Consider the following 10,994-nt stretch of genomic DNA (forward strand, 5'->3'; position numbering starts at 1 on the left):
CTCTAAAAATTTGCCCATTAAAAAAAAAGCAAAGAGAAAATTGGGAAAGGGATATAATGTGAGAAGGAAAGAGTAAGGAAAAATAAATTTGTAAAGGAATTTAACTACTATCTACCTGCCTAGTATTAGAGTAAAAAGTGCAAGAGCAGGTCAGATGATTTGTGCTCAAGTCCTCCTTGCTTCCAAGTTCCTGGTTGACCTTCAGCAAACTACCCCACCCTTCCGGACCTCAATTTAAATATGCTTAAAAAGAAGTGGTTAAATTGATCTACAGTTCTCTTCTTGGGCTAAAATTCCAGCTTTAGGAATGAGGACCCATCCCCGACTGTTTTTTTTTTTCCTTCCATCCCCACCAGCCACCCTGGCCTAAACCTGTATTCAACATCACGCTTTTTTTTTAACGTACCCACTGGGTGCTAAACACAGCCACTGTTCCCTGGAACCGCTGGGACAAAGGGATTAAAGGGCTCGGGTGGAGGGCTGAACTCAGAGCGAGAAAAGAGAAAGAAAAACCTAAAGCAGCACAGTGAGCACTAGAAGCCTGCAAAAGGAAAATTACAGGGCAAAGGGGACGCGGCGCAGCGACCGCGGAAGCGGGGAACGGGCGGGGAGGTGCCGAGAGCCCATTGGAAGGCTAAGGAGGCGGGGCTCGAGCTGACAGCCGGCGAGGAGGGAGGGAGGCTGCGCGGGCGACGCCGGCCGGTTCCGGACCCCTCGCTTCCCTTCCTACAACCCGGGCGAGCCCGGCGACGGGCGTGCCGACGCCACGTGACGTCATAAGGGGCGGGGCGGCCGGGGTGTGGGGGTCTAGCCGGCGCGCGGACGCGTTCAGCAGTCGCTGTTTGGGACGTAGACTGCGTGGTTGCTAGGTCTCCGCACCGGGTCTGCTGTCACAGTCTGTCCCTTCCCGAAGCCTGGGACAGACTGGGCGCGCGCCCGCGTGTGTGTGTGTGTGTGTGTGTGTTGTGTGAGGGGGACTCAGGGCAGAGACGTCCCCTCGCTGCCTTTTTTTTCCCCTTCCTTTTATCCAAAAGAGGGGGGCAGTTCAGTTCGCACGCTTGCCTTACTGTCGCCCCGTTGGGAGCGGGGTTTTGTGCGGACTGGTTCGTCTTTTTTTCCTTTTAAACTTGTGAGCCTTTTTTTTTTTCCTTCTTTTTTTGGACTCAGTGCCGTCTGGGCTGGTTTCCTTGATCCCTGCCTAACCGCTTTCTGCCCGTTCTCTTCGCCATCCCCGCCCAGAGTCTCCCTTGCGCCCTCGCCCTTGCCCGGGAGGGTGGGAGGCTTTGTCCCACTCCCTGCCCACCCGCGTCTTCGCAGCTGTAGCCGCACCTGCCTCAATATGAATGGGGTCAACGACCCACCTCTTTTTATAAAAGATATTAAGCCCGGACTGAAAAACTTAAATGTCGTCTTTATTGTCCTGGAGATAGGTAAGTGGGGTCTGCAGCCCATCCCTCTGCCCCCTTGCGTTTTGGGGCAGGAGGGAAGGGCGCCGCCGCTGCTAGCCTGGGGCTCCCCTCCTCCTCCTCCTCTTCGTTTCCCCCTCCCCTCCCCTCCCCCCTTCCACGTGGCCCCGGTGGCCCCCGCCGGGGCTCGGATACAACCTGCGGCGAAAACCCGGGGCTCGACCTCTTTCCACCTTTCCACTGCGTTATGATCCCGGAGGAGGAGTTAGAGCCTTTCTGGAAGTCCTCATTATCTAATACACCCCTTCCCCCCCTTGTGATTTTTAAATCTTCACAGGACGCGTGACCAAAACCAAAGACGGCCATGAAGTGAGATCATGCAAAGTAGCAGATAAAACGGGCAGCATCACTATTTCCGTGTGGGATGAAATCGGAGGTCTTATACAGCCAGGGGATATTATTCGGTTGACCAGAGGGTAGGTGTGCACCAAAGGGGGAGGAGGGAGAAGGCTTCCTAAGTAACAGTCTGCAGAATCATTGGCTGGGGAACCTTGGCAAGTTCTGGAGTTCCGTATCTTTTTTGTGGGCCTCCAGGGAGTTTTGAGCCCCTTGGGTGTTAATATTGGACAGTGGACAGCTTTGGGATAGAACACCCTTGCCAGAAAAAGCGGTCAGTTTCACCGGGGAATCTAACCCACTCCCCCTCAGTTTACAGGTTAGGTAGATTGTACTGTTTTGGGATTACTGAGTGTTTTTTGTAGATTGATAAAATTAGCATAGTCCATACTATTTATTTTTTTCATAAATTATTTAATAGAGTTGTCAGTTCTTTTCCAACCTTTCCCCCTTTTGAAATCCTGCCAGTATTTTATTTAGACAGGACATAAGATTGTAGTTGGACAATTCAGCAGTTTTTGTGGTATGTCAAATTTGTACTCGAATGTGAAAGTTAAGAAGGGAAGTTTAGAATATCTGGAAGGCACATTTGGAAAATGATTTCCTGGGCCTACTGCTATAAGGTCAGTGTAGTACAAAAACCAGAATGATATGCAGAAAATGTTTGGCAGGAAGATGTCTAAGATACCTCCATCCAAAAGAGTCAGTTGGCAGATTGGCTTTTAAAAATAATTTAGCACAACCTTTTTTTTTTTTGGTTGGTAATTCAACTGCCTTTAAAATTTTACCAAATGTTTAAATTAGGAAGATAAAAGGCCAGAAAAGGGTCCTGACATGGATTTTGGAAGTTCTGTTGTCAATAGAATTGTAATAATTTATTAGTCACAACTATAGGAAAAGTGGGTGGATATTGATGTTGGCATAGTAAATAGAATCTCAGAGAAGTATTGGATCACCCTGAATGGAGGAGGTTAGTTAGAGCCCTTTGATAATACCTTCCAGGCCTTACAACATCTTCAGGAAGTGAGGCAGAGAGTATCATGAAAGAAGGAAGTGAGAGTCAGAACATAGGCATTTTATTCTCATGCAGTGACTCATTATGACACTAATTGTGTCTTTCAAACTTCCACATCTGTAGCTTACACAAAAGAAAATTCCTGCGTATGAGGGTGTGGTGAGGATTAGCATAATTAAAGTTTTTTTGGCTGCCAAAGTATTTCTCATCCAGTGATTAAAAGTATTTTATACAGTGTAAACAGCATCTCATTTCAAATATTTCATATTTTGTAGTCAATGGAAAATACATAGGTATGTCCATCAAAAAATTTGTGGAAAAACTAAAATCAAGATCCATATAGGACTTATAGAATTTCAAGGAATATAATTTAAAGGAAAATTCAAAACTAAAGAAACTCCACTGTTTTGTAACTTCAGTGTGACCTTGAGGTTTTTATACTTCTGTAACTTCCTCTTCTGTAAAATGGGAATAATTATACCTTACTAAAATAACATATCTCGCGGAGTCTGGCCTATTGTAAGGCCCTTCAATTCTGGTTGCATCTAAGAAAAGTAGTTTTTGAAGAAAGGTGTACATCTAAATAATGGTAATTTGAATATTGATATGTTTATCAGAAAACCCTGCTATTGATCTCATTCCCGAAACAAGTGCAAGTTAAATGTTTACTTGTAACTTCAAATTTTTTCTCCAACATGCATTAACTTTTACGTTACTAAGGTGAAATATTAGTGCACCATTTTTCTTCAGCTTAGCGTATAGCGTAAGAGTGCTGGAGTCTTTAATGAATTACCCTTACTAAAGAGGACTGTATAGTGTGGAACTAACTAGTATTTATTAACCTATGTTAAAAAATGAACTATAACTGTACTTAGTTAACAATATTTAGTTATGATTTATCATTTTTTTAAAAGATATTTTATTTGACAGAGAGACAGTGAGAGCAGGAACACAAGCAGGGGGAGTGGGAGAGGGAGAAGCAGGCTTTCCGTGGAGCAGGGAGCCCGATGCGGGGATCCCAGGATCCCGGGATCATGACCCGAGCCGAAGGCAGATGCTCAACAACTGAGCCACCCAGGTGCCCCTCGTTTTTTGTTTTTTTTTAAGATTTTCTTTATTTGTCAGAGCTCACGAGCAGGGGGAGTGGCTGGCAGAGGGAGAAGCAGGCTCCCCACTGAGCAAGGAGCCTAATGGGGGACTCTCAGGACTCGATCCCAGGACTCTGGGATCATGACCTGAGCCGAAGGCAGCTGTTTAACCGACTGAGCCACCCAGGCGTCCCTGTAATTTATCATTCTAAGTCTAAAGTTACCGTAGTAGTTGTATAGAGAACCACTGAAAACCAAACCTTGGACTGATTTTACAATGTTTAATTTACATTTTTATTAGATTTTTGTGTAGGAATATTTAATGATTCTGTCTACATTCAGAGTTGGTCAGCGTAAATAATCTGTTCAGCCAAGTTGATGCTAAAAATTGCAGGTTTGGAAAGGCAGATAGGTGAGATTTGTGATTGTTTTTTTAGGCCCTTGATTAAATTTTATCAAATTTTCAGTAGCTTGTGAATCCTATGTGTTTTATGAAGGCAAAGGGAAAACTTATATTGATAATCTGAGTAGACTAAGTAAATGGGTATAAAAGTAAACACTTGGTGTTGATTCTATATATTCTATGATTGAAAAATACTTTCTGCCTGAATCTCTTCCATTGAAAGTTCTTTTGTTAATTGACTAAAGATGTGATTTTTGGAGTATAACAATGCTTGCTTTGCAAAAAGACTTTATTTTCTAGGGTTAGTTATAGTTTAGATAATCATGTCAAAATTTGGCAGTAGAGTTTTCTTTGTACTGTTCCTTTGTAAGTAACAAGTTAATCAAAATTAGATTAATTGTATTTGATTTACTACCGTATTCACAGAGTTTGATCTCCACCTATATCCCAATACAAAAAATTCAGTATAAAGTTTTACTTAAGTAGGAAATACATGTATTTCTACAGAACGGATGTTTCTTTTCTTTCTAGGTACGCATCCATGTGGAAAGGGTGTTTGACACTGTATACTGGAAGGGGTGGAGAACTTCAAAAAATTGGGGAGTAAGTATTAAAGTGCATTTCCTGTAATTGAATAAATTACATGTAATATCTACAGAATAACTGGTATGTATAAACTATAAACTTCTTGGCTTTTCTGGACTGGTAAACTGAATGCCTTCAAAAGCTTTGCTGTAAAAACAACTTTACACATATATACCAGTTTAACAGCCATCTATACTGATTCCTGTGGTTGAGAATGTCAGTTTTCCCTGGTGAAGAGCATGAAGTTGCACTTGAGATGAGCCCCAGTGGGGCCATTTCTGTAGGCTTTGGGAACATGCATCTTTCAGGTGTCATAGTGCCATTTTAAATAGGTCCTGTCTTCTAGTGAATTGCCAAAGAAGCTAGGTAAGAAGCCAGGTTTCAGGCCAACAGTTTAAATTTTCTTTTTTCGTTGATGGGTGAATATGTACTCGTGGTAAAAGGACTTGCAGCGATGACCATTGAAGTCCTGTATTTATCCACAGTCTAGGTGCCGTACAGGCAGCCACAATGCGAGCTTCTATACACTACTACCCTGGTAATCTCCACCCTGACTTGGAGGAACCATCCTCTCTAGGGGTGTAAAGGTAATTCAGCCTCCATAGTAGCCTACACATTTGGGATGTCTTCATAAAGTATTGTGTTGGCAATGAGCCAAATCATTAGTCCATTCTGTTTGGTTAATGTTTAGACATCTACTTAATGCCCATCAAATTCGAGGATATTTGAAGAGGGAGAAGCCACACATGGCACCACAAAAAAAAAGGGGGGAGGGAATGTTCTTCTACACTGCAGGGATAAAATTCTTTTTTGGAAAAGATAATCTTGCTAGCTTTTAAAGATCAGAAACTGGTAACACTTTGCTTTTGCTAGGAAGAAAATCATTTACTTATGTTTGTTTTTAGAGTAGTAGAGCAACATGTTACGAAAGCTCTTAGCATCAATATCATCAAAAGATTTAGGATTTTTTCCTGACCTGCATGTATACAGAAAAAGAGGTCAGTTATGTGAAGAACCACTGGAGGTCACTCAATTCATAGGGACTTGGCTTTGTCAGGGTCAGTCTAGGATATACCAAAACTGATTTTAATTTACTTATGGGGTGAGGAACTAAGTAAATGCTTACGTGTAATGTTACTATATGCCATAGTCAACTTACAAGAAGCATTGGGTTAAACTGTTGTCTTAACAGCCACATGTCTTTATACATACTTGCGGAATCCACTCTTAACCTTGAATGATTATCTTTGCAGATTCACAGTGATTGGTCAAAAGAGGGCCTGGATGGGAGTGTGTGAATGGATCAGTGCAAATCCATCACCACTGCTGGAAAAAACACTCTGGAACCCTAAACATGGTTCAGTGGCATCAGCCTATTTGGAAAAACAGCACAGAGATGTGTTTCTGTGTCCTTGATCTTTGACATGATTTATTTTTGCAATACAGAAGAACTAAAATAAAAAATAGAATGTTTTATAGATTGTAGGCTGTTGAATATCTTAGAATTCTTTGTTTTTATGGAACATAGCATTTAGGAAGTTTTTGTTGTATAAATAGCATGTTGCTTTTTAGTTAATTCATTTGACACCTAAATTCTTCATTCCTATAAGTTACTCATGTTATATAAAAAAAGGCTGATTATTTTAGGAGTCATTTAACTTGTGCTTTATTTTCTTTCAGATTTTGTATGGTTTATTCAGAAGTGCCAAATTTCAGTGAACCCAACCCAGATTATCGAGGACAACAGAGCAGAGGGGTAATTAATCCAAATGTATAGTCTATTTTTATGATTAGGCTAATTTTGAGTGGGCACTATAATTCTTTGGCTAGGTATCCAACCCTTTCATACCCAGAGGATAATGAGAACAGTTTTAAAAAGAATATAAAGTCATTTACATCCTGTATATTTTGTGAGTCTATTATATATCTTTAGTGTTATATATTAAATATATGTGCCATTGAGCTTTGAGGAGTAGGGAGTAATACCAAGAAAACACAGTAGTAAGATATAACAGAAGCTATGAAAGGTTTGGGAAACATTCCTGAATAGTAACATTGAATGGACTTGGATAAATCTTTTAAAAATTTGTTAAAAAAAAACAAAGAATGGATATAACATGTTATCATAATTTTTTTTTAAATAAATCTTCAATTGGTTAAATTAAAAACATATTTTTTAGGCACACAATGAACAGAAGAATAATTCCATGAATAATAATATGGGTACAGGTACATTTGGACCAGTGGGTAAGATTTTCTTTCTTTTTTTTTTTTTGCATATTTGTGATCAGGTGTTAAGAATTAAGTGAATATATCTTATGAAAGATTTAGAAGAAAACTGTCTTTAGGCACACATTCGCACTAAAAGGGAGCTCTTAGTAAACACGGAATTCCCAAGTAACTGATTTTCTAAATAGCAGATACTCTCTTAAGCTAACTTATCGAGCACATTCTTTTCATTTTTATACACATGTATTTATCTGTTTAATTTAAATTCCAGTGTAGTTAACATAGTGTTTTATTAGTGTCACATATACAGTATAGTTCCATCTATTAGTCCATGCTCACCAAGATAAGTGTACTCTTAATCCCCATCACCTATTTTACCCATTCCCCCACCCACCTCCTGGAGCACATTCTATATTTAAACAGTGGCTAATAAGAAATCTGTTTTAGTGATGTGGAGTGGGTTTTCCATTGATTTTTTTTTTTTTTAACAAAATTTCTGTTATCTAGTGATTATTTATAAAAGATGCAGAATTAACTGGTTATTTTGGCATACCAAAAGCCTTTTATCTTTACACTAGTAGCTCACCTTAAATTTTCACATGCTGATAGCTGCTTCTTTAAAAGATTGGCCTTTACCCCTCAAATACTCTCAAATGTCATGTTAATGGTTCTATCAGCTGTGTCTTTTGAAGTTTTTATTCTTAAATAATGGAGGAAAAGCTTTGAGATTGGAGTTTAGTAGGGTGGCTGAAGTTTTATTTGACCTGGTGGCTGCATGTTTTGGCACAGCTGGTGATGATCACATTATGGGAAACTGCTGTCTTTTCCTTTGAAAAATTAGAATTACATTGTCCTTTTTGAATTATTAACCATATTTGAACCTAATGCCAGTGTTCATACACGATTTTACCCTTTTCTTTTTTTCTTTCTCCCTTACAATGTAGGCAATGCATTATCTATGTTTTTCTTTACTAATTTCTCATTCTGTTGCCCAAACTGTTCTATATCTCTTTCCATATTAATATAGCATCAAGTTAATATATTTACAGTAATCATGACATTTGGAAAAACGCAGAACCCACATTGAGTTTTTTCCAGTAGTTTAAAAATAAAGGCATTTGTTTTCTCTAATACTGCTTTTAAGCATGTGTTAGAACTCCAAATAGGTGTATTCCTACAGATCAGTGTCTGAAAATGGTGATGAATTTTTATATTCTTTTTTAGGAAACGGGGTTCAAACTGGCCCAGAATCAAGGGGATGCCAGTTTTCATATGCTGGTAGAAGCAATGGCCGGGGACCTACAAATCCACAGCTACAAGGAACAGCTAATAATCAAACAGTCATGACCACAATAAGTAATGGCAGGGACCCTCGGAGAGCCTTTAAAAGATGACCTATGCCAAATACTCACATGTAGTTTTTAAACTACGTGCCCTACTTGAACACTTACTGCACTTTTATTTATCGTTAACTGTGAAAACTATGTCCTTTATCGGTTTCCTTTTATGTTTTGGGTTTGTTAACAAGAGTGGTTTGTTTTTATAGCAAAACTGTTAAGCTGCTCAAGTCTCCTGTTGAAGAATTTGAAGAATGGGAACACTCTGAAAAGTAGGGGCATTTATTTTTAGAGCAAAAAGATCTATGGTTATCCTCTAAAAAATACGCACCCATTTCATGGGTGAGTTACTTAAGACATCAGCATTATAGCCTCTATGAGTCTATCTTCTGTATACATTTTGTAATATTTAAAATAAGGCTTAGTGGGAGATGTTCTTTTGTCTTAAATTCAGGTATTGCCAACTAAAGCAATAACCACCAAAAAAACCCCACAAAAACTCAGTCAATGCTAACAGCAGGTTTTGAGTGTTTGTGACTTCAGGAATGATTGACTTCTTCATTGAGTGACTGCCATTAAGATTTTCCAAGGACTGAATCATTCTAAACTCTTGTTTTATTACCAAAAAAACATATTCTTCATCAGAATTATGGAATAGAATGGGAACTGTATTATAACGAGTAATTTTTATAAGAAAGCTGCATTTATTTTAGGGTAGTCCTATTAATATTTGTTGTCAACTTTGTGCATTTACACTGAAAGGAAATTTAAAACTGAGGCCTTGAATATTTATTTTTTGAAACTACCATGTCAAATATTAAAGTATAATTTGAGGGAGTTAAAAAGTCATAATAAACATTGATCTTTTTAAAAAATTGTGGTACATAAAGATGAAGGCAATTCAAATTGAATTCATGTAGAAATATGTAGTCTTAAGTTAGAGTGTCCTAGGTACTTGCAGAAACTCATCCTGGAGTGAAAATCCTAAGTACTTAACCTTATTTGAAGAGTGTGTATATGTGAGTATTGTCAAAGTTTCTGAACACAATTCACAAAGCCTTATCAGCAAAAGTTAAATGGCTCTCTCTAAGAAGTGAATACAGCTTTATTCAGAAATGTAAAGGTAGAATTTATTTATGTGTTATAAATGGTCCCCAGTTCCACTTTTTACTATAGAGTGGATAACTGGTAAATTTTTCCTTTGTTAGAATTCAGTTCTTAATATTATCTCGAATAAACCTTGCATTAATATTAACGGACCTCCCTTATTTTTGCTCTTTCAATGCTTTACAATGGAGAGCCAGTAAATTTTACTATAGTTGTAATGATTACTTCAGCCCGGCGACTGCTTAGCTCTGTATTTGTCGCTTTTTGTCCCTACCTTAAATCACAAAATAATTTAAGTAGACTCTGTTTTCTAAAAACTCCAAAGCCTTTGAATGTGAAGGTTGGTGCCAGAATATTTGTTTGCTCCAGTTCAGTGTATCTAACAAATTTCCATGACACTGTATATTAGACATCGTGTAGAGTTAAGGGGTAGGTGATGAGTAATCTCAAGGATCTTATGCATGGTTCATAGTACTTTGGTAACTGGGGTTTATATATTCTAGAAAGACGTTTTTCTTTTATTCTTAACTCGTGATTATAGTGGATTTGGCTTTGTGACTAACATTTTTTTAAGATACAAAATTACAGATGTTTGGAGTAAAAAAATTACTAAAAGTTAGCATATAAATTTTTATTTAAATCTAAGTAGAGGTAGGAGCAATAATACTGTTAGTTATTTGTGGGAGAATATGTTGTTAAAGATGATTTTAAAAGAAAGAATTTTGGAGTTTCAGAAAAGTAAACTATCAGGTAGGGATAGCCGAGCTTCCAGTCCTGGCCCATTGTCTCCTCACCTCTGATGTTGGACAAATTATTACGCATAAAACCTCTATAAGCCTTAAGTTCCACAACTATAAAAACAAGTAAGTAATATTATCCCTTTAGAGAGTTACTGAAGATTTTCCATGTAAGTGATTAGGATGATTTCTGGCACATAATAGGCAGTCAAATGTTTGTCGTCTAATCATACCTCAAGAACAGAAAAAAATGCAGCTTTAGGTGTGGAAATACTGTTACCCTTTAACATGCTGAGATTAAATAGAGAACGATCTAAGCTATTACTTTTGTAATTGACATTTGCCTCAATAATTTAATCTTGTTGTTCTGTGTTATCATTTATTAACAAATCTCTTTTTTCTTAAGGGAAGCCTCCAAAACCAAAGCAAAGTGAATTACAGTCCATAATGAATATTTGCCCTACCAGTCTGCTTGGACGGTACTCATCAAGAAGAGGAAGAAAGTTTTCTACCTTCCTCTTTCCTGGTGCTTTCACCTGTGAATTTTTAAATGTCTAAACACCTACCAAAAACAAAAACCATTTAGTATAGAAATACATGCCTACTAGAATTGGGTCCCATTTCATTTCTCCAAAACAGTTCTGAAGTGGTTTGAAGTCTCAGCAGCCGGGTTTTTGGGTAGTGGCTACAA

At 38.4% G+C, this 10,994-nt stretch overlaps 1 protein-coding gene across 2 annotated transcripts; it reads left to right on the forward strand.

Annotated features, from left to right (window-relative positions):
- The first annotated feature begins 840 nt into the window (after positions 1-840).
- NABP1 (nucleic acid binding protein 1) lies at positions 841-10,622 on the forward strand. Of its 2 annotated transcripts, XM_021702786.1 has the most exons (6): positions 841-1,430; positions 1,744-1,882; positions 4,840-4,911; positions 6,574-6,649; positions 7,074-7,140; positions 8,347-10,622. In XM_021702786.1, the coding sequence occupies exons 1-6, from the start codon at positions 1,340-1,342 to the stop codon at positions 8,514-8,516; spliced, it is 615 nt and encodes a 204-aa protein (XP_021558461.1). In that variant the 5' UTR covers positions 841-1,339; the 3' UTR covers positions 8,517-10,622. The 2 variants fall into 2 exon arrangements, with proteins under 2 accessions (XP_021558461.1, XP_021558462.1); XM_021702787.2 differs by lacking the exon at positions 7,074-7,140 and having other exon boundaries at positions 1,292-1,430.
- Positions 10,623-10,994: the final 372 nt, after the last annotated feature.

The sequence above is a fragment of the Neomonachus schauinslandi genome, chromosome 3 (assembly GCF_002201575.2).
Source record: "Neomonachus schauinslandi chromosome 3, ASM220157v2, whole genome shotgun sequence".
Taxonomy (NCBI): Eukaryota; Metazoa; Chordata; class Mammalia; order Carnivora; family Phocidae; genus Neomonachus; species Neomonachus schauinslandi.